Genomic DNA, 22,080 nt, shown 5'->3' with positions numbered 1-22,080 from the left:
CTACCGGCAGGGACGTCGTGAAGCACTCCACTAGAAACCTCGGGGACGGATCCGCTCGGGACACCATTGAATCCATTGCTGCTTAATGCGAGCGATCTTATTGGGAGGGCTGCCGACGGAGACGAAGCGGCTCGCAGCTTTCGGTCGGGTGATCCCAGCCGCGCCGGAGGGGAATCGGGGCATAGTCCGCGGTAGGAGTGGAGCAACACTCAATTGACTTTGCGGGTGAATAAGACGGGATGGGACCTGTTGAAGAGGGGTAAATGCGATGGAATTGACCCATTGACGAATGACGGGATTGTCGGAAAACGAATTGCGATGGAGTTGAACGATGCCGGACCAGCTTTCCAGGAGCCAACTGAGAAGTGAGAAGGGGAGACGCCAATAAGTTCCAGTTCCAAGAAGAAGCATCGTCACCAACGGCATTCTCTCCGATGAAAGGCATGTCCCCCACGCCTCACAACTGGCTATTGCTGCAGCTGAGTGAAGGTGCGTACAAAACGTCAAAGTATGATAAGTGAGAGGTCGGCCAGTTGGGCGTTTGGATGGCGCCAGTCCGTGGGACTCGCAAGACCTTCTGGCTGCTCCAGGATTTGTCCAAGCTTTCTCGCGAATCTCATCACAGTCCTGTGTCGTTAGCTCCATTAGCGTTAATGGGATGCCCAATGCATTTATCTTGACTGGTTCTTGGACTTGGTCTGTAGGTGGTGGTGTCCGAGTGAGGCATGGTGCCACCTTTTGATGGCGGCGTACAGGCTGCATGTTCTCACTCGTGGTATGGGAAATCGGGCTGTCCCCCACCTAACGTACTTTCCAATCAAAGTAGTCGTATTTGTCGTACAAGACGGGATTCAATGGGTGGAGTCTCAATGCCGGTGCCGGTGCCGGCGCCGGCGAGATGAGCTCAAGCCGATCCGCAGCGTGGACGGACAGTACAGTCAGAATCGGATCTGTCCATATGTCCATAGCATACAGAACAGGCTTGAGAATTGTCGAACTATCCCCACGCTGGTCACCCGTGTGACATGCTGCTCAAAGGAGATGTTGCTATAATAATAGTCCTGTCTTGGCTCAAGACGTCGAACGATCTTCAGGGCGAGAGATCTGCTGAGACTTGGACTAGGCCGACTCCCGGAGGCGGGGCTCAGCCGGCTCGCGGTTCGGAGATCGAGGCATTCGGGACATCTTAGCACGAGGACATTTGAAGATGATCGTGGTTGACGGAGTCTCCGCTAGTGGGGGTCCTCCGGCAAACCCTCCCCGCATCCCAGGCTTGAGCGGTCGATTGTTTGTCTGTCTGGGCGTGGAGAGCGCTGCAACGTCTTGAATCTTTTCCCCCGCCCGTTGCTACACTTGCTGTATGTAGTGTGCATGTAAATCGTAAGTGTGCGTGTATGAACGAGTGTGTGTGCTCATATGCATGCAATACCGACCATTACACCACCACCAGCCAGCCACCAGCCGCGAGTCTCGAAATCAATCGAGAGGGACGTGGTCGTCTGCTCTAGTAGGGTTTCGATTAGAGAAACAGCAATCGTGCCAAGGCCCTGTCGTGTTGCGAAAGTTCGGACACTGGACGGTGAGAGGGGGGCATCTCCCTGGCGCCTCTCACCAGTGGGATGGGATGACACTCTGTTTGACTCTGCGTTTGGATCGGCGAGGGTGAGGGAACGCTGGCGATGCACTTATGAAGTCATGCTTTTACTCTCGCTCGTTTCAATGCGTGCCCCAGTGTTGGAAGGCAGAGAGAACAGCAATGGAAGGGCGTTCGTCGAGACTCAAGAGGAGGGGCCGACCTTTCTCTCTTTTTCGTCCGAGCTATCCGCTCACCTCTGCTTGTTTCGAAATCCAGACGGATGGCGCAGCTCATTACGAAGCCTTCTCCTTCTTCACCCCCTCTCCCCTCATCCGCACCGTCCTTCTTCGTCCGTCCGGTCTCTCTCTCTTGAGCCAAGCCATGCCATGCTCTGCGTTGCTCGCTTCTGCTGGGGGTGTGAGAAACATGTCCAGGGACCATGCTTGGCTGGCGTCTGTTCCAACAAGGCCAAAACCATTTATGCTTCAAGAGTTGGGAGGAAAGAAGGTTTCGGAGGGTGTCAAAAAAGCAGAGCTTTGCTGATCAAGGCGGACCGACGAAACCTTGGGATCTTTGGACGTTTGGGCTGAGTGGTGATAAGGTAACAAGGTAGGTGGGTGGTCGAAGCGAAGTAGTCACGTATTGGTGTACCAAAGACAAGGAGGAGATGGAGGAGGATGAGGGTTGGGAGGATCGGGAGGGTGTGAAGGGAAACTCTGACCGCGCCAATACGTACCTCAATCTCAACCTCAACTTCAACTTCAGAAAAGAATGTGCGGAAGGCAAGGCCAGCCATGTGTACGTACCCGTGACAATTCACGGCCCTGTTGCTATTTCCAACTCTTACGCAATGTGAGAAAGGTAAGTAATTTTCGTCCAAGGTACGGATAGAGAGTGCCGTAAATTATCTACCTTACTGTCAACAACACCTACGGGGACGGGACACTTCACCTTGCCGTGAGGGAACAATTGCCGATGGTAGCTCCTCTTCTGCATCTTGCATCGCTCTTACATGACGCTAGCGACGGTTTGATCACGTATGTATGGGCGTTATCTTCGAAGCGCTGGTCTGGAATCGGTAATTGGAAACTGCAGCTTGGATCGTCAAAGCACTTGTCAGACAAACGTCAACAATCTTCCATCACTCGACGACTTGTTACCCTAATCTGGACAAGGATTGAGAGAGACATCGTATCAGTATTGAAGTGATTCCCACAATGTCCAAACACATCACGCTTGGACAGATGCATCCGCGGTCCTCTCATCGTATTGCTTCTTTCTCTCCCTTGCAGCTGTCATGACACCACTACTCAGAACCAAAGGACGAGGTCACTAAGAATCACTGCAGGAAAAACAAGATTTCTCAAAACTCTGATTTCTCGATTCGCCGTTTTGAAGAAGAAAAAAAAAGCAAAATAAAGCCAACGCAATCATCGTCTGCATGAATCCCGCAGGACCCCAAGGGCCGCTCTAGTGTACAAAAAACTGCCGTAACAAGTTGTTTCGGAATAACCCCACGGTTGGGATGTGTTTGTGGTTCGTAGTCATCGCTTCATTTCTGCAAAGGGTGGAAAAGATGCCTTCCCAAGAAGATGAAAGAAATGTTGTAAATGTCCTCCTCTGCACTGCCAGTCGTGCCCAACCACCCTATTTCAGGGATCTAGCATCCAATCCCCTTCGCATGCCTTGGTGATGGCGTCGTTTTTTCCCTCAAAAAGATAGAAGATGAAATGAAGAAATGGAAGAAAGGGCACCTTTCCCCTCCCGAGCAAAACCCCCGCCCCTGCCTGCGCCGGATTTCGCCCCAACAGTTCGCAGCCACCTTAGTCGTATTTGTTCGTGTACGATGAAGATGGGACAAACGGTTTGCCGAAAAGCCCTAACCAAAAAAGACAATGAAACCAAATTTCCCATAAGGGAGAAGCCAACTGAAGCGAAGAACAAAACTGCGGCTTGATGCTGTAGTCTTCTTGTTGCACGGCGGAAGACGCAAAAACTCAAGCAAGAATCAGACACTCCAAAGTTGTAAAGTAATACACTGGTAGAATCAAAGTGTTGTCTTGGTCGGTGCCGAGTTTCTTAGGCGCCGACTCTTGATTCCTCCATGCGTCTCACCAACTCACGCTCACGGGGAGAGCGAGGGTTGGCGTCAATGCCAAGAATGGCAGAGATGCGAGTCTTGTCTTGAGGTCTTTCGTAGCTATCGCGATCCAGATTGTCGGGGCTGGAAGTGGGTGTGATGGGTGTGCTGGCCTGCTGCTGGTTGCAGCATGCACCATTCTGCCATGCCTGCTCCAAAGCAACGGGGCTTGCGCCCGGGCCGTAGTCGTTAGCCACAGCGGCCCAGAAAGAGGCGCGGTGTGCAGTGTAGACGGATTGAAGGCGGTTCATGTCAACGTGTTGATGGCTGACGATGGACTGGGCAGAAGGAAGAGGGCACTCCAGACGCAGGGGTGGCGTAATGGGGAGGCTGCCGGAGATGGACTGGAAGGTGGCGGAGGGGAGAGCCGCGCTGCGAGGCTCAGGGAGAGGTGTGGGATACCCGCGGGTGGGGGAGGCGGTGGGAGGTGGCAGTGTCATGCAGACCGGCTTAGGGAGGATGGCGGGGAGCCTGGGAGAAGCCTCGTGGCCCATGATGCTGGGAAGTTGCATGGGGGCGGGCGAGTGAGGGGCGTAGCTGGTTGAGCTGCCTGGGGGGGAAACCGAACGAGGAGTCGACTCTCGGATCGAAGAAGGCATCGTCGGTTGCATGACAGGTGAGTGGGTGGTGGAAGAGCCAGAAGAGACCGAGGTGGCACGCTGCTTGCGTCGGTTGCTACCGTGGCTAAGCTGGTGGTAGTGAAGGCGACATGCCAGCTCAGTCTTCTTCAGGTGAGCGGCGATGTGCTTGTAAGGCATCTTCTGAAGACGAGTCTGGAGGAGATAGACTTCCTGTGGTACGGTTAGACATTGTGGTCTCACATGTGACTCTGGATCGCAGCAGTCCTAGACTATCCGAGTGAAACATACCTCATCCTCGCTCCATGCTCTGCCTCCTCCGGTTGAAGCCGCCTTGCGGTTCTTGGTAATTCCATATTCATGACGATCCATGGCGTCGGAAGTGGGAGTGTAGGTGGCCGTGTGAGGCGCCAATTGCATCGTGGGAGACATTTTTGCTCGTTAAATCGTTTCGGAACAGTCGATGTTGCGTCGTTGTACCTCTCAGAAGTAGGGTAAACTCTTGTGTCTCTCGGTGGAGAATCTTCACGCGTTATGATGTTCGCGGTGTCCTGGAAGCTGGGTTTGATAAGAAGAGGCAGAAACTTGCTGCCAACGAATCGAAGGTTTGAAAAAGTTGATGGTTGAAGAAAGGTGGTGTCCCAGCCGGAAGCTCGCAACAACGAAGTCGGCCTTTTGCAGATCCGTCAAGGAGAGAGGAAACGGATAGGCGAGTGGGGGAAGGTCCCAAAGAAGTGAAGTGAAGTTCGTTTGTTTGAATAAACCGGATAGGTCAAGATATATTGACAAAAAAGGTGGTGTTCAAGAAGCGTAGTCAAATGAGTGTGTGCAGCCAAGCCAGTTGGACAATGAAGGAAAGTAAAACCCTAGCTGCGGGAGAAGAAAAGAAGGACACGCAACTGCGCTTCAAGAAGACGAAGAAAAGGGATGTTGATGATAAACCCAAGTTAGGTAGAGAAGGTAAACAGAGAGACAAAATCTGCTCGAGATGGGGGGAGAGAGGGAGGATAAAGTAATATTGCAGCCTCAGCCAAAGTTGGACCTGGGCCCCAGTCTCTTCTCAGTTTCTATCTGGCAACTGGCAAGACGAGACAAGACGGGACCAGCTCTACCAGCATTAGACCGTATCTGTCCCCGTACCAGACAAGGCACCACTCACACACACGCCCAAAGAAGAAGAGCGGGTGGGCAGGCATAGCAAACATTGCCTCATCATGTTCGGGCGCTGGTACATGCAGGACAGGGGGTTCGCACACCGTCAAGTCTAGCCCTGTTGCAGATATTCAGCAGTGAAGCCAGCCAGACCCTGGAGAAGATGGGGTGGATGTGACAGAATTAGCAGAGCATAACGTTTGGTCTGATCCGCCTGGCCTGCTGCCATCCCCATTCACTGAAGGGGGAAAAGGAAAGAAAATGTGTGTGTATGTGCGAGAGAGACCCAGCAGACAAGAGAGACAGAGAGAGAAACCAAGACCAGGGCCGGCAACGCTTGTGCAAGCCACACCCTGTTTGACCACACCCCTGTACGTAACTTGTTCGAGGGCAGGGCCAGAAAGAGGAGACGGACGAGGAACAGGCATGGGTGCGAGATTATGGATCCGGTGAGAGACGAACGTGCGTCTCAACCGGCCGCCATGATGGATCGAGAAAGAGAGCAGCCAGACTCAAGTGGCGCCCGCCAATAGACAAGCCAAAGTAAAATGGATGATTGCCCGCAACGAGCTGTAGCCTCGGAGGCTCGGATGCAGGATGAGCATAGACCAAGCCTAGGGCCCCCCAGAGATGGAGCTTTCATTGAAGACTCGGGGAGCAAAACAGAACAAGAGAGATTGGGAAGAAGAGGAGAGAGAGGCTCTTGCAAACCTGGAACATGGTAAAGGAAAGCCACCAAATGCGTGCAGCGTAGCGTCTCCATTGCCGAAAAGAGCGGTGTCGTGCCTCCGATTTGTTTCTTCCCCTTCTTCGTCAAGGGGAGTGAGTGCCTGGGCTCCATGCAGATTCAGTATAGAGCCTCAACTTGGCTAGTTTGTTGCAAGCATCTTGATGACCCGCCAGCTGGTTTTGGTTTCGGCCACGGCACATGGTCGGTGGATCTTGTTCATGACTGATGAGGAGGAGGAACTTTAGAGAATTCGGTCCTCTTTCTCTCTACGGAGTATGGTATTACTGCTGAAGGTAAGGATGGATACTCGTGTTGCGCGCGTGGCAGAGCGCGGCATAGTATGGGGCTTGGGATGGCGTGGCATGGCATCGCCGAAGGCTGTTTTGAAAAGTAATGTAACTTGACTCAGAAAACAAACCATTGATCCCTCCCGAGACCTCGACAAAGTTGACACCGTCACGCTGGGTCGGGTGGCTCGCAACAAGGAAGAGGGTGTTACTATTTGCGGTCGACATCTGGTCTCAAGTCGCGATAAGCATACGTTTGCTCGCTGTCGATCTCGCGGAGGCTTTGGCGAGGATGAGGGAGGGGAACCATAGGAAGGGGAATGGCTGTAGCGTTTTGGGGCTCTGCGTAAGGTTGCAGTCTCGCACTTGCAGAGGGGATTCTTGGAACAACGATAGCGAGGTATTCGTGGGATCCGAACAGGTATCTGTAGGCTGGACAAGGCAGAGGGGGAGAAGCAGGGGCTCTGCGGGTACGCGAGGCATACATTCGCGGCATATGCCCAATTGAGAGGGAAACGGGGTATTGAGCAGGTTGTTTTTCCTCGTCTCGGTCTCGTATGGTATAGCGCGCGTGTACGAAGTATTGTACGTGCGGTGCGGTGCGGTGAGGTGAGGTGCGGACGGTGCGGTGTGCGGTACAGGACGCTTAACTGTGTATTGCGTATCCGTACGGTAGGTTACGATGTGTAGAAGGATGAGGAGAGGACGCGCAGGCTGCATTGCGGCATGGTCGTCGCAACCGCCGGCCGTCGTGGCATGGCCGGTGTACTCGGGATGGTACCTCGAGACTCAAGTGCCGTTTTGGTGAGGAGCAGGAACTGGTACACTAGTGACGGGCGGCGAGCGTTGGTGTTGATGCTGCCGCTGATGTTGTTCAGATTGTTGCAACTTGCGGGCAGTGGTGGTGGTGGTCGTCGTCGTCGTGACGGGATCGTGACCCTGTGTCTGAAGGTTGTGTGAGGATGTCTGTCTGACGTTTGACGGCGGGGTCAAGCGATGGACGGTACGTGTTACAGAGGCGCGCCTGTGACTGCCATTGGCCCGTTTTCGCGGCAGCCCCTGAGCCTTCCTTGCGAGTTGCGCGCACAGAAGGGCAAGGCACGCTAAGCGTCTACTAGTCTGTATTGGGTCAAGTCAGGAACAGAAACCACCATCACCCCGGCCAGCCTCGCAACCGTGACGGGTACGTAGCTACGTACTGGTAGCGTCGATACGTATCGGTTCCCGAGGCAAGTGAGCCCCACCTCACGACCCATCCGCAGTTTCCACCTCATTGCGAACCACCGGTGCGGCGGGGCCGAACACCCCTGTCTACTGTAACCGTCCTTTTGTTCACAGTGAGTGAATCTCTCCTCTGCCTACGTAGTGTGGTGTCTCCGTACGCAGTTATGGATACACCATTATCACAGTCAGTCAGTCAATTCTCGAGGCTTGAGGCTTGAGGCTCGAGCCTCCTTGACTTCGTCCCACGTCGTCGTCTCCCACTAGGCCCCGTTGCGGCTTGCCGTGTAAGAGCCTCCTCAATGGGAACAATTGCGCCAGAGCCGCTACTACCATAAGGTAGGGAGGGTATCGACGATTCGACAGGCCCAGATGCCAACCCGGCTGTTTGGTTTGATGTCAGGGCTCTCCCCTTCAAGGCTTCAACAGTAGCGCCGTCCTGTCTGGGACACCGAGTATCCTAACGGATATTTACTACCAGTTAAGAAACTTTGCGTAAGAGACATATTCTTGGCTTCGTCGCCCTGGACCATGACACGGCTGACGACTGTATTTGCACGAATAGACTCTTCCCGTGGTCCCATCTGATGATCAACAATTTTGGCACCCCTACCCCGCGCGACCTTGTCGAAGCGATGTGATGTGATGGCGTGTCCAGCCCAGGTTTCTGGTTTCTGGTGTCCGGTCTCCTTGTAAGGTGCGAAGTAGAAGCATAGGCGTTGGCATCTGCATCGAAACATGAGGCTGTTTCTTGTGCGTCCCTCTCTGACGCCGCCTCGGCATCTGCGCTCAGAGACTAACAATTCTCACGGCGTGGTGGCCCATGGATGGTGCACTGCGTACTTGGTGCAAAGTGCTCGCTCATCAGAAACCAACAGTAGAGTGCCTGTCCATCTATTCTCCATATGCGACATTGCTATGGCAGTCATTGGATCACCCGGCATAGCGGCATGTTTGTCTAAATTGACTGCCCTACACTACGATGCCATCCAGGACTGGGATGCAGTCACCGCATTGCAAGTTGAATTGCCCGCACCCATCCATCCGCAGCCAAACTTAGCACACCCCTCATTCGGGTGTCATTGAAAGTCTCCGTACCTTATATGAGGGAAACTTACGGATAAACACGGACAGATGCTATTCATAAGACTTGACATTGGATAATTATCCTTTCCAGTCACGCACTTCGTCATCGGCATCTCAACGTGGCCTCTCACACACACATACTTTTCTCTTTTGGTTGGTCCACGGACCACTCAGTCAGTCACTTTCTCTCCGGCAGTCACAAGTGACAAGTTGACAAAATAAATGAATTTGTTCTACCGCAACTCACCTGTAGGGCAGACACTGGCAGGTTTGTCGACATTCCCTTCCTTGAGATTCGAAAGTATCCTCCCCCGCCTTCCGTGGGTGCCGAGCCGCACCAAAACATTGAAACTCACACCACTTTCCTGCCAAGATGTGGAGAGAGTAATAAAAACGCTTCACCTGTTTTCGTAACGACAGCACAATTAAAGGGAGAGGGCAGATTTTGTTCGTACAGGAAAAAATCTCCAGAGAGCCAGGGGGTTAGTACAGAAGGGGGGTCTAGTTTCCAGAGGAGGGGGACTTTGCTCTTTTTTGCTCGTCAAGCCGTGATCATTTGGGAATCCCAGGCCGTTGTTGCCTCTTGGTGAATTTCCATGTCCTGGGCCCACGTCCCTTGAAACTCGCTAGTAAGCAGGCGCAATTTCACCCACGTCTCAGCCCTTTCCCTCTTGGTCGCCCTTTCCCCCTGACGGCATACTATGTACGATACGTACCGAAAAGGTGTGGCCCTCCAGCTGTACGTACCCTTCCGTCCGCTTTAATCGTGGGCTTGAGCCACTCACACAGCACACATGCCACCCACCCCGTGACTGAAACCAATCAAAGGTGTGGCTGTCGGCTTCACCTTACTGTACACGATACGTACCCTCAAACCTCTTTTTTCATCCTTCTTTCTTCCCACACCCGGGACTTCGTCACCCCTCCATTTTCCTCCTCCATTTTCCACCACTCACCTCTCTTCCCGACGACATCTCTCAAAAACTCAGACAGACGCACGCTGCGAACAGACAGCCGACCATCCACACCCTCCCCTTCCCTTCCTCTGACCGACGGGACGAACATGGATTGCAAGAAACAACAGAGGGGCCCTAATGCAGGAAACCTTATTTGTTTCTTAACAGATCTCTGCTGAAACTGAATCTGGCTTGCACCATGCCACCATGCCACCATGCCACCATCTCCAACGGGGCGTTTCCGCTTCCAGGCACTCCCCTCCAAACGGTCTCTACTACCTACTCCCGAGTCTCTACGGAGTGCCTTACAGAATATGGATACACTACCGTACCGTCTGGCGTTAACCCCGCTCATCACGCGCGCTCTTTCAGGTCCATGGCCCTTTAATCGTCGTCCATTGAGCTTCCCTCACCCCATTCTGCTACTGTCGCCCGCCAAAAGTTATAGCCGAGAGTCTGGGCGGCTGGGCCACACCACACAGAGTTCGACATGTCTGAGCCAAAACTCGGTCTCGGGCCCCCTCCAGCGTCTACCCTTATCAGGAATAGGATTCGTCTGACCTTTTCGCCCTACCAGCCTGTCAAACCAGACTACTGGCACGCTGCCTAACCTGACGGACGGGTCCACCGAGTCATATACCGTCCTCTACTAGCCACCACGATTCACAGATCGTAATTTACATCCTACAGGAGCAGAAACATTCTCGCCGCCGCAGCACTAACAGAAACAGGCTGTTCCTTGGGCAGCTTACTGAAATTGAGAAAGCCGAGCCACCATCGGCGCCATGGAGATCGAAACACAGCCCGCCGCCGCCGCGGGCTGCTCGTGGCCCCCAATTCTCCGTGGCAAAACCATGAGTTGCGGCCGTCCGCTCCGGGACTTTTCATTCTCCTTGCGCGTTGCGCACAATGAACATCGTCCGGCCGCCCGTTTGGCCCCCGTCCCGCAAGCTCTAGCAAAGCCACGATACTGAGCGGAGATAAACCATGATTGATTACCCTCTCGAGCGTCAACCCCGGCACCAATTAAGTTCCGCCATCCAGGCTCCAGCGTGTAACCTGGCGGCCCTACCAATCGATGTCCCTGATCGCCCAAAATCCCCCCCGGCATGTAAGAGCCTCCATCCAGCCAAGAAGGCTCAGAAACAAAGGGACTTGCCCCTCCATAAGACCAAGAAGTGGAAGCAACATATCACGGGGCGGATGCTCATCATCCGGTTCAACAACGGCCAGGAAACTTTTGGCCGGCATTGTGGGAAAAGAGCAGGAAGACTCAATATCGGGATACCTGGGGTATTGAAGGGATCGCCCGCATCCCGCGAGTCCAGAAGCGCCCGCACCCAGACCTAACCGGTGGGAAATGCAGACCAAGAAGGTCTCCGATTCTTCCAGGAGGAATCGCCAAACGTCACGCCCCCTGTCTGCCACTCTGCCATCTCATCTCCAATCTGGTGATGGCGGTGATGATCTTCGGGAAGGCCATCAACCGAAGGCAAATGTTGACGGGCGCAAGTGTGGTTGGTGGAGTTAAGATGTCATAGAGGAGGCACAAACGGCCGCATTAATCGAACCCGTGGTTGGTTCGGATTCGCGTCAAGATCCGCCTACCATGCCTGGTGCTGGGACCGCACCGGACTCGACTAGATGAACAGTAACGCCCGGTTCCCTGACAGAAGCTTGGCGATACTCTTTTCGTCTGATCTCTCGACCGATGGATTGGGGCGGCCCCACACTCAACGGTCCTGCAACAGTACACTACGAATACAAGTGATCCACGGAGGACGGAGGCTAAGAAGAGCGAGATTACAGGTCCCGGCTTTGACACTGTCCGCTGCATACACCGTTCAAGTCAAATCCCTAGTGTAATAGGCCAGTTCATCTGTCGGACAGCCGGATACTACAACTGCTTATCGACAAATAGATTCGGGAAAGCATACTAATCACCATTCGGAGGGTTACACAGATCCCGCAATTATTCAAGGAATTGTCCGACATGGTGCAGAAAAGATGCCTAGGAAATGGAACCTCGCCATACCCAGCTTGTTCCGCGTGTCTCGCATTACTCGGCCGAGTAAATACGTGGAGGTTGGCCGGCCCAGCCTTGTGGGCCAGTGCTCCTGCTTTCCACCAGGGCGTCCCATGCGACGTTCTCTCCCTTTTGCTTCAAACCAAGAGCCCCGAAATACATAGGGGGTGAGCCTCTGCCCTTTGAAGCAGGTGGAATTGCAACAGAGATTTCGAGCAGCGGCCCCAATTGTTCATGACGCCACGGATCATCGTTAGATCGTCTGGTCGTCGGCCGTCTCAGCAACTCGCATGAATCCTCATCGTCCAATGTCTTGGAAGCGGCACTTTGAGAGAAAACATCGACAGAATCGACAAACTTGCTCGCGACGGGCACTAGCCAGCGTTCCGATTCACGGCTTGGCCGAGCCCAGGGCCACCCTGCGCGAAGACGTTGGGGTGAACGTGTCTTCAGTCATATGTTGCTCAAGAGCCGCGAGTCTCAAACAATTGGTGCCGGAACCCTGTGACCAACATCGTTTCATAGCTGGGGTCTCTCAACCCGACCTGCCAAGGAGGCATAAAGTCTGTCCATGTTCGGAACGAACATGCACGTCCTGGCAAGGAATGGATGGCTTCACGGAGTCTGATTGCCCTACGCGCATGAAAGCGAGAGACCGGATGGCAGTAGACGTAGCCGGGTCAGGGCTCATGAGGCCGTTTTAGGTTACCTGTCGACAACATGAAGCTAAACGACAGCATCGAGCTTGGCATGAACTTGGGGCTCATCTTTTTTGGTGGTCATGGGGCTCATCCTCACGCCTGGTGCGATCTGGGGTCATTGCCAGGGTCGGGCGAGCCACCTTGTTTCGTCGCCTTTTTTTCGGTGTTTGAAACAATTCTTGTCTTGGGAGAATAGCAGCATCGCTTTTGTTTTGGCGGTCAAGCTGCCCAGGTACCGCTTACGTGGGTGCGCGGAATACGCGGCCAATTGCACAGAATGTGCCGGCGGTCAGCCTCATCAGCCTATCTATATCTCTCTTTCGTTATCGTGACGAGCACTCACGGGTTCATTCACGATGCGACTCTCGTGGAGCAGCAAGTGGAGAGTGGTGATAGCGATGGACCGCGGCATCTCGGTCACCCTTGTCTCCCCGTCCCGATCTGGCCACGGCCAAGTGGAACCCTAAGCGCCCGGAACCGATGACAACCGTGCACTTCTGAGGCAGCTCGGTCTCCAGGATCCCGGTACCCCGGCACCGACCCTCTCCCGATGTGACCTGGGAAAAGTCGGGCCTTCGGTCCGCTGCCGTGGAGTTACTGGCTCCCGTTCCCCGTCCCGGATGATTACGAAAGCTGGCCAGGCCGCAGGGTCCGCACCTCGGCATCATCGGAGGGCCACCGCCGCGCGGAAACTTCGGCGTGCTGAGCAAAACATTTCCGCGGAGTCGTCCGTTGCATCATCTCCAATTGAACACCATGGTATCTCGACCGTATGTTCTAGCGTAAAGCGTTTTCGATCTCAACTAGACCGAGTTCTTCATAGAACAAAACATCAAAACTCGAATGGACGCCCAGGTGTCTTTTCAGACAGAGCCTCGAGCGCAAGCTGACTCTCCAATTCTGACGTGAAGGCTGAGACAACGGGCCAGCATCGCGCACTGTTGGACCACGAACACGTCTGTGAGCGGTCCGACGCACAGAGAGGGAGGCGTCATCACAAGTTGAAGATGGAGTAGAAGCTACCGGTCTGGATGAACTCGCCATGGTAGAGCGGCCGCTGAGGGGTAGAGACATGGTATTATCACAAGGACTGGAGACAATGACTAAGCCACGAAATACTATGGATGGATTTTGCGCAGCCGGCATCTAGTCAGGCAAAGCGATCTAGATGCATTCCGCATTGCTATAACCATGTCATCTGGTTTCCAAATGCCAACCTAATCGACTCGAGATTCAAGACTCAAGACGGGCGGAAAGGTACATGCATCGTTGAGGTACTGTACGTACCGCGCAGAGTCCCATGTTGTAGTAGGTGTCCACCAGCGGTACCACTAACAGGAGGTACATAAAGCGAGGATCAAGTACTTGGACCATGCAGGCGGTACATGGAGTACATGTAATGTAGTTCAGAAAAACTGCCAAGAGAACAATTGCGACGAGTACCTACGCACTTTTGATTTTACCTTTGACCTTGAACGCAGCACAGGTCGCATTTAATAACACTGCCAGAACAAGAAGCTCAAGTGAAGATGGAGGTTGGTGGAGGGGACGAGGCTGAGAGATTATGCGATAAACTTTTCAACTTGTGTTTCCCGTCCTCTCGTGTTTCCCCTCCAGCTCCCGTCAATGGTCAACCAGTCGTTGGAGCACCTTACTTGCTGCCTCGCCCGTTGGCCATTCAGTCAGGCAAACAAGATGAAATAAAAGTGGCTCAGAGGGGTTGCCATTTGCCTGGCACACCTGGTTGAAGGTTGGATGAGGGAAGTGGCTGAGATGAGGTGCGGTGAGGTGATGTGGGTTTCCCCGCAAGAAGAAACGCTTGTGACCAGTGACCTCAGTCATCAACTTCAGGCAAAGCGCGGCAGCGAGCGACACGACACACGGCAGGAGCGCATGGCCGAAGGGTCCGAGGCGAGCGAGCTGTCAGATCTGACCGACAAACTCGGTGTGTCCACCGCGTACATAGTAAGGAAGCTGTCTTTCTGGCTAATAACCTATCTGGGTACAACGAGATACGAGAAGCAGCAGCACACGGGCGTGGTTCACAATCGCATCGGATCGTATCGCTGGCAGAGGAAAGTAGAAAGTACTTCTCCGTCGTACGTACCTGCTTGGAACTTGCCTCTGGATGGGATGACCTGATAGATTGAGGTGAGGTGAACAACTGGCAGCTGCCCGGATGGACGAGGAAAAGTGGAACAGGGACAAGGCACGGAGCAGCCACTGAGCATTGAGCCATGACGAAGTGTCGAGTGACAAGTAAAAGTGATCCGTGCAGAGCGAGGGGAAGACGGTCTGTGCCGGTGGTTGAATGTCGATGACCGAGGCAAAAAGATAGAAAATTGGAAGGTGCCTTCCTGCCAAACCGTGCTGTTTTGGCTGCAAAGGTGGAAGCAGCGCAGCTTGCCGGTTAATAGTCGGAGTGTTATCGTCACTTTCTGCCTGACCGAGGACCCGCTGAAATGGCGTCGAGTGGTCCCTCCTTTCCCCCCGCCTGCCTCCCTCGTTTCTTTTCCATGTTCCCTCGCCCTCCCCCTCCCCCTTAGCAATTTTCTCTCCTGACCCCTTCCACCACCCACTTTCTCCCAGCAGAAAAAAAAAAGAGGGCGACCAGAAACATCACCGTGAACTGGGAAGTTACTTCCATCAGAGGTACATACTTGGGTCATCGCGAGCCAGAGCATCCCAACTCCCATTTTTCAAGTCCCAAGTTCCCAAACCAACCTGCACTACACTACGGATACCCAACCCGACATCATCAGCTCAAGGTGTGCACCAGCTCAAGCTCCACCTCCACACTTTTGCTTCAGGTCCTTGCCGCTACAGCAAACCAAAGTATCCGTACAGCTACATACAAAGCTACAGCTGCGAATACACGGTACCCGACTACGCACCCAGCCAGGTACCTCGCAACTCTGACGGATACATCACCTCACGCGCTTCACCTCAACCTCACCTCAAAGAATACCTACCTACCCAGACCGAAAAGTTCTGAGAGCTTCAAGGTCAACGAAAATCCCAAGGTGAGCAGACACCAAAGCTACAGACGCGCTGCCGCCGCCCACACTATTGTCGCGCATCTATCCACACCTACACCACTTTGACGTTGCCGCAACCGCAAGGGAACGGACATCTCCACCATCGTCGCCCGTCATTGTTAATCACCTCACCTCACCTCACCTCACACCTCATCATCGCTCACAGAGCTTTCCATCTGGCATTGTCGCTGTCGCTGTCGCCATAGCTGCGGTCGTCACCACATTTGCCTCACTTGCGCGCTGCCAATCCCACGCACCTCCATCTCTTTCCGCCTTTGCCACCAAGTATTACACACGCATCACTCACTGGGCCTATCTCATCAACGTCCACCACTTTTCTAATTCTTTGCCTTTCCTGCAGACGTTGGCTACGTCTTACCTCATTGTACACGCATACACACCGAATCGCGTCGCAATAAGGTACTCCGTATCCGAAGCTTCCTATCTGTCTTTGCTCCATCTCTCACTTTCTCTCTCTCTCTCTTTCGCGCGCGCCATCGCCTGTCCAGAAACTGGTTCGAGACAGCTTTCATTGCTCTTCTCGCTCTCTATTACCTATTCCTAGCTGTCTCCGCCCGTACGGATAAACGCACCCAATTTAGGATCGCCGTCCATTGTTGATTGACCCTTGATCTGAGGAACCGCCACCGACCACCAGCTGGACCCAACTCATACGCGCGAACCAACAAGCAACGCACGGCACATCTCGCGCACTGCCTCCAGCTGCCTGTCTACTCGTGTCTACTTGCGCCTGTCTATCTGAACCTCGACGTCCTTCACGAATACATCACGCTACCTCGTTCTGGCTCCGCCGCTACTTGTCACTACCTGCCTACCAGACCTTATCTCGCGATATACCACACACACCTCACTTTACCTACCTGGTCTGCTTTATTTGGACTCCTTGACCTGATTACCTTGTACCAGGAAAGAGCAAGGGCACCGCAACTTTCGGTACCTTCCGTATATTTTTTTATATTTTTTGAGCCTTCCACCGCTTCCTGCCTTCCGGGGTGCCGTCATTCGCACTTTGTTCCCCACATCGAAAGGGAAATCACCCATTCCTTCCCGCCAACGAATACCGCGCGCCGCGTCGCTCTATGCCGCAGCAGCGCACCTTCCTTCACCTGACGTCCAATTACCTGACGATTACACCTTTCACCTGCTTGCACACCTGAGCCTTCCAGGTTTTGCCAGCCTCTCCTCTCCAGTCTCCAGCTCCGGCCGTTCCCTGCCGTCCATTACGAAGATCCACCTGGTTTTCGCCGTTATCGTTGCTCACCTCACTGATTGCTGCACTGCCGCTTGAGGTGCTCATTTTTGTTTTTATTTTGTTTCCTCTTACTTTCCGTGTCGCGTCCCGTACGTCGCTTTCGGTCGCCCGCACCACACGTATTGGCACCGCCCGCGCGCACACACTGAACGAGAGTCCTGGACCAAGACCAAGACCAAGACCAACACAGTACCTGCCTTCCTTACCTTACCTTACGCAACGCACCTGCCACCCGACCCCAACCAGCCAGCCAACCAGCCCAGCCAGGTCAATTGGAACCACAAGGCAGGCACGCCGCACCGCCGCACCACACAACCCGGCAGTAACCACCCCCAGAAAAAAGAGTACTTGAAGCAAACACGTCCTCGGCCTCGCGCGCCTTGTATCTTTGTCCCCTTTATTCTCGCCTCTACCTCGCACCATCCCTCCCTCCCCCCTTCCACCTTCCCCCCTCCCACTGCCACTCCCACTCCCACTCCTTCCCATCCTTTTCTACTGCGTCACTTCGTCACCTCACCTCATCCCTCCCATCCATCCGTCATCCCCCCCCCCCCCAAAAAGCCCAAAAAAAGCCCTTCCCAACCCCGGGCGTGTGCGTGACCCGCTTCCTGTCTTTTGCGACTCAGGCTTGGTCCAAGTCTCTCTTCCACCCCCCGAGAGAGCAGAGACCAAATATTCCCCATCCATCAACCCGTCGGTTTATGCATCGTTGTTGAGTTAATACTACCACTACATTGCCCGTAAGTACCTGCACCCTATTTCCTATGTTCCTTTTCACCCGTTGTCCCGATTAAGGATCAAATCACCACTTGTACCTCAATCATGGAATCGTCGCGCGCATACAGATACACTTGGCTTCATCCGCGTTGATGCTGTCGCGCGCGTCTCTTTCTCATCGAGGCTCGTTCGTGTTGTCGACGCCCTCTCGTCAAAGTTTTTCTGCCTCACCGCGTCTTCGCAAGCACGTCGGTGAATCCTCCCCCAATAAGCAACGCCTTGCTCTGCGCGCGCACTCGACTGCTTCACTCTTCCTGTCTGTACCTTCAATCATGTTCCATCTCATACCTTCGTCTTCATCGCGCCTTTTGAGGATTCTATCGGACGCTGGGTTCTATCATCACTGTTGTCTTCGCCACACACAATGGCAGTCATGTACCCTTTTTTCCCTCTCGTCGGAAAGCGCCCGTGTCGCGTTCGCGCCTTACCTCCGGGCGCAGCGCGGGCCCCGCCCATGACTCTTGCGCGACAGCTTTTTTTTTTATCTTTTGTTTCTTCGGGTCGCGAATCAATTGACCACGGTACACACGGTACTAACCTTTGGACCTCTTGTTAGATCATGCAGCAGTGGCAAGTCGGCCCCGTGCCGGAGTACATCTACTCCAACTCCACCCATCAGCCTAGCGACATGAAGTAAGTACCTCATCCACCTTGTACCCCTCGATCTCTACTTTCGTCCCTGTGCCCAAAGTCACTCTTGCTCTCCCCCGTCCCGTTCGTTCGTTCGGTCGCTCCCCTTCCCTTTCCATCCTCCTCCGCCCCGCGAGGCTGCGTACGGTGTACCGACACCTACCCGTGATCCAGGGGTACATGAACATGTACCTCTGGAATACCTTTTCCTTTTGAGCAACCCCGGCCATACTGGGCCTGCTCCGCGGCGCAAAAGAGGGTGTAACGGACAACAACAACAATAACATGACCCTTTTCCTTCCGCCGTCGATGCATGCACGCACGCCTGGGCAACACGACCTCTCGCGAGGGGCCGTTAGTCCTCAGGAGTCTCGTCTCCAGTCGCGACGTTGATCCCGTCGGAATGAAACTTTACTAACACTCCATCCTAGTCCTCAACACCCCTATCAGCAGGACATGTCTCGTCGGGATCAGCACCCACAGTTCCAGTACGGAGCGCCGCCTCACCAGAGCCCGGCACCGCAGCATCACCAGCCCACTCCGGTCCAGCCTCCGATGAGTGTGCCTCAGCCGCCTCAGCCGCCCCAGGCCCAACCCCATCCTCAGCAGCAACAGCACCACCAGCAGCAGCAGCATCACCAGCAGCAACAGCAACAGCAGCAGCAGCAACAACAGCAGCATGCTGTTCAGCCCCCGCCTCAGCCGCAGCCGGCACCCAGAAACCGCAAGCGTCCGGCCCCGGCCCCAGCTCAACAGGCCCCGCCGGTCACTAGCGCCCCTCCCATGCCGCCTGCTCCCGTTGCGCCCACCGCTACCCCCATCCCGCCGCCTCAGATCAACCCTCCCGTTGCCGCTCCTCCTCCCCAGGCTCAGCCCGCCGCCACGGAAGATGCCAACGCTCAGGCTCCTCAGCCTCCCCCGGCCAAGAAGAGCCGCACAAACACCCCCTGGACTCCGGCCGAGGAGCTTCGCCTGAAGCAGATGAGAGATGCCGGCAGCAGCTGGGCTGAGATTGCCAAGGTTCGTTCCATCTATGCTACCCTATTCTCCCATCACTAGCAGCCTACTAACATGAGCGTGTAGACGTTCCCTACTCGCACTGAGGGTAGTGTCAAGAAGCATTGGTACAAGGACATGCACTACGCAGAGTTCGCGGAAGACGAGGTTCGTGGCAGATGCTTCTAGTACTTGTTTTCTCCCTCAAGCTTGCTAACAAGTCACAGAGCCAAGCACTCCTCAATGCCATCAAGGAGTACGAAAACAACAAGTGGAAGGTCATCGGGCAAAAGGTCGGCAAGCCCGCCAAGGCTTGCGAACAGTACGCCAAGGAGCACTTTCCCGGTATGCCCTCTCTCAACATCACGTCGGTACGGCCGCATCCACATCAACGATACTAAATGATTCGTAGACCTCTACGCCAAGCCGACCAACCGGTAGAGGAACCTCAGCTCCATCGGCGGTTCTGAGGATACTCGGGAGATGGGCAACACTGCGAAACGGCGCTGGGAGTGTCTCGATGCGTTGGGATATACCAAATGTGTTTCTTCTTTCTCGTTCTGACGATCACAACGACCCGGACTCGAAAAAAAGACGATTCCCCCTTTGCACTTGTTGATTTTTTTTCTTCGTTCTTTCATTTGGAGGCTGGACTTTAATTACTTTTTACCCCCGACGTCTCAGCTCCACGTCTCCGGCACGGTCACGTCTGGTCGAAAACTTCTGGCTGCGGCGGATGTGGGGGAGATGGGTCTAGAAGGAGTGTTGGCCCTCATGTACGACGGTTTTGCCCTTGCGGGGCTTGCCTGTTATCAGTGTGCTCGGAGTTTCATAGCACAACACGAAAAGGAAGTTGAGTGATGGCGGGTGATTGCCATACCCGTTTGAGAGATGGTCTGCGCGTGCGCACGTATGCGGGAGGACCTTCTACATGGTGTTGATATGTGCGGAGGGTTTTCCAACACAAGTCATCGGAAACCCACCTTTTATGCCATGTCTTAATTGCCAGAGGAGAAGAGGATATAATGATGCGTGGACAAGACTGATCGAAGAGGTCAGTCGACGAAGTCCAAGGACAAATTACACAGAAAAATAAGTTGCTTGCTTGGGAAAGGTGTCATGGCAGGAAGGAAGAAGGAATCGGTTACCGGGATTGTGAAATTGTTTCGATTCATGACGAGTCTATACCCTTTTAGTGTGAGAGAATTTGTGTTTTTGTTGTCGTCGTCGTCGGGTCTGCGAGAGGACTTGGTGAAGATGTAATCTGTATGATGAGTGAGTAATTGAGGTTATGGACTATTGAAATCTGGTTGATGTGACTTTGCAGTGACCACATGCCGTCTAAGATTTCTGAGTGAGGCATTGTAAGTCCAGTGACGATGAATGGGAGCTGGACTGAGATCAAGATTAGAAAACGCGGAGTTCCGGACTGGTGTTAAAAGGATCATGCCATGGTCTTCATGGTCAACGTAGAATCAGGCCGAGGTTGCGTGTTGTGACAAGGATCATTGATCTCGACCATGGACGTAGGAGCAATCTGCCGGATATACTGAGCTCTGTAGACATGTATGTATACGTCGTAATTGTGGTCGAGGTGGTGGAGAACAAGCATAGTCCCATGAGGTTGTATGGCATTAGGATGACTGGCGATACTACTGAAGTCTTGCTATTATTCTGCTGGTTTGATTGACAACCGTAGCCCCCCCCCCCCCTCGAAATATCAATCGTCCATCTGTAGCAATGCCGAAGACTTGAAACTAAGAACATATTCCGTTATCGCGATTCGTGAGTGTTTGTGTATGTAGCGTGGCAAGTTATTCATATTATTCATATTTGGCTATTTGAAAGAGTAGTAAATCGCCGTGGAATTACTACACATCAGTCGCATCCGTCAGCACACGTGACCAGATGTACGACATTGCATTCAATGACAAAATACTCATATAAGCCGATACAACAAGCCGGAGTTGATTGTGGCTGCGCTTAGTATCATTCCTACATCAGCTATATTGGCATGTGCTGCCCATCTTCCTCTGGGCCAATATCCTTGGCTTCCCGTGGCATTCTGAACATACGCTTTGTTGACCTGCCAATCCTGGTTACTCCATGAGCCCGCGATATGGGCATCTTCTGCCATGCCTTCAGTTGAAATAGGTAGCGGGGATATGATCCAAGAAGAAGGAGTAGGAAGAGCAATATTGGAGTCTCACCAAACGCGCACCCCGAGAGACCATCGTTTGTAGATAGATTTATTTTCAGCACAAGCGAACATGTAGAAAATAATTTGGATCAAAACCCTTCACTGGCGAGACTGGACGGTTGTCAGCTCCATCTGACTGCATGAGGCTGCTGCCGAGGGCGAACTTTCTATCAATCATGCCTGCAGGATTTCGGCGGCTGAGCGAACCTCCGGTCAGCCTCGTGCGCTACTCACCGTCTCCAGTCAGGCTCTGGTGTCGCTTGAAACTTGTAAGTCCCCGGTGGTAGGATTGCTGGATACAATGTACGCTGTTTCTGTGAGTGACGACAATACAAGCAAGACATAAGTTTAGGATATTATGAATGGCATGTACACGCGGCTTTTGTGACCGCCATTCTTCAAGATACAATTTTCACGATTTTACGTGGTGGCCCTGTAGCAATCTCAAGACTAAACATCATCTCCGGTTTAACCGGGGAGCAAAGCTATTCGTATTACGCGTTTTCACAATTGTTGTTCTTTTCGTTCTAGGTACGGAAGTATGTAAGAAAGGGCTCATCTTCTTAAATATCTCTGTACATGATTACCCGGCACTAATGTATGCCAGCATTACCGTATCTCTTTGAGTTCACCCTTTCTCAGGACCCTTAGACGCGTTCTCACATGATGCAAAGGAGACGAACGCCTGGGGCAACCCTGACCGAAGGTAGGTA

The 22,080-nt window shown here is 53.6% G+C and overlaps 11 protein-coding genes across 11 annotated transcripts; 3 read left to right on the top strand and 8 right to left on the bottom strand.

The window, feature by feature from the left end:
• Window positions 1-30: 30 nt before the first annotated feature.
• On the bottom strand, window positions 31-645 carry CCOS01_16185 (uncharacterized protein; the record flags this gene model as incomplete). The annotated part of the gene is made up of 1 exon (XM_060464322.1): window positions 31-645. One exon carries the CDS (start codon window positions 643-645, stop codon window positions 31-33), a length of 615 nt encoding a protein of 204 aa, XP_060305086.1.
• A 3,010-nt stretch (window positions 646-3,655) lies between these two features.
• Window positions 3,656-4,726, bottom strand: CCOS01_16184 (uncharacterized protein; the record flags this gene model as incomplete). Its single annotated transcript, XM_060464321.1, has 2 exons — window positions 3,656-4,507; window positions 4,586-4,726. 2 exons carry the CDS (start codon window positions 4,724-4,726, stop codon window positions 3,656-3,658), a joined length of 993 nt encoding a protein of 330 aa, XP_060305085.1.
• Window positions 4,727-6,623: 1,897 nt separating this feature from the next.
• CCOS01_16183 (uncharacterized protein) lies at window positions 6,624-6,971 on the top strand (the record flags this gene model as incomplete). The annotated part of the gene is made up of 1 exon (XM_060464320.1): window positions 6,624-6,971. A coding segment is annotated over one exon (348 nt), but the record flags the coding sequence as incomplete, so codon positions are not given.
• A 169-nt stretch (window positions 6,972-7,140) lies between these two features.
• CCOS01_16182 (uncharacterized protein) lies at window positions 7,141-7,737 on the bottom strand (the record flags this gene model as incomplete). The annotated part of the gene is made up of 3 exons (XM_060464319.1): window positions 7,141-7,408; window positions 7,495-7,574; window positions 7,663-7,737. The coding sequence occupies 3 exons, from the start codon at window positions 7,735-7,737 to the stop codon at window positions 7,141-7,143; spliced, it is 423 nt and encodes a 140-aa protein (XP_060305083.1).
• Window positions 7,738-11,785: 4,048 nt separating this feature from the next.
• Window positions 11,786-12,519, bottom strand: CCOS01_16181 (uncharacterized protein; the record flags this gene model as incomplete). The annotated part of the gene is made up of 2 exons (XM_060464318.1): window positions 11,786-12,171; window positions 12,462-12,519. 2 exons carry the CDS (start codon window positions 12,517-12,519, stop codon window positions 11,786-11,788), a joined length of 444 nt encoding a protein of 147 aa, XP_060305082.1.
• Window positions 12,520-13,982: 1,463 nt separating this feature from the next.
• CCOS01_16180 (uncharacterized protein) lies at window positions 13,983-14,201 on the top strand (the record flags this gene model as incomplete). The annotated part of the gene is made up of 1 exon (XM_060464317.1): window positions 13,983-14,201. The coding sequence occupies one exon, from the start codon at window positions 13,983-13,985 to the stop codon at window positions 14,199-14,201; it is 219 nt and encodes a 72-aa protein (XP_060305081.1).
• An 86-nt stretch (window positions 14,202-14,287) lies between these two features.
• On the bottom strand, window positions 14,288-14,692 carry CCOS01_16179 (uncharacterized protein; the record flags this gene model as incomplete). Its single annotated transcript, XM_060464316.1, has 1 exon — window positions 14,288-14,692. The coding sequence occupies one exon, from the start codon at window positions 14,690-14,692 to the stop codon at window positions 14,288-14,290; it is 405 nt and encodes a 134-aa protein (XP_060305080.1).
• Window positions 14,693-16,971: 2,279 nt separating this feature from the next.
• CCOS01_16178 (uncharacterized protein) lies at window positions 16,972-17,187 on the bottom strand (the record flags this gene model as incomplete). The annotated part of the gene is made up of 1 exon (XM_060464315.1): window positions 16,972-17,187. The coding sequence occupies one exon, from the start codon at window positions 17,185-17,187 to the stop codon at window positions 16,972-16,974; it is 216 nt and encodes a 71-aa protein (XP_060305079.1).
• Window positions 17,188-17,580: 393 nt separating this feature from the next.
• Window positions 17,581-17,796, bottom strand: CCOS01_16177 (uncharacterized protein; the record flags this gene model as incomplete). Its single annotated transcript, XM_060464314.1, has 1 exon — window positions 17,581-17,796. A coding segment is annotated over one exon (216 nt), but the record flags the coding sequence as incomplete, so codon positions are not given.
• A 304-nt stretch (window positions 17,797-18,100) lies between these two features.
• CCOS01_16176 (MYB DNA-binding domain-containing protein) lies at window positions 18,101-19,608 on the top strand (the record flags this gene model as incomplete). The annotated part of the gene is made up of 5 exons (XM_060464313.1): window positions 18,101-18,174; window positions 18,603-19,191; window positions 19,255-19,335; window positions 19,395-19,512; window positions 19,580-19,608. 5 exons carry the CDS (start codon window positions 18,101-18,103, stop codon window positions 19,606-19,608), a joined length of 891 nt encoding a protein of 296 aa, XP_060305077.1.
• Window positions 19,609-21,171: 1,563 nt separating this feature from the next.
• On the bottom strand, window positions 21,172-21,420 carry CCOS01_16175 (uncharacterized protein; the record flags this gene model as incomplete). Its single annotated transcript, XM_060464312.1, has 1 exon — window positions 21,172-21,420. A coding segment is annotated over one exon (249 nt), but the record flags the coding sequence as incomplete, so codon positions are not given.
• Window positions 21,421-22,080: the final 660 nt, after the last annotated feature.

The sequence above is a fragment of the Colletotrichum costaricense genome, assembly GCF_030867565.1.
Source record: "Colletotrichum costaricense strain IMI 309622 chromosome Unknown Scaffold_28.1, whole genome shotgun sequence".
Lineage (NCBI taxonomy): Eukaryota > Fungi > Ascomycota > Sordariomycetes > Glomerellales > Glomerellaceae > Colletotrichum > Colletotrichum costaricense.
The sequence above is the reverse complement of the archived record's forward strand: the minus strand, read 5'-3'. Positions and strand labels throughout refer to the sequence as shown.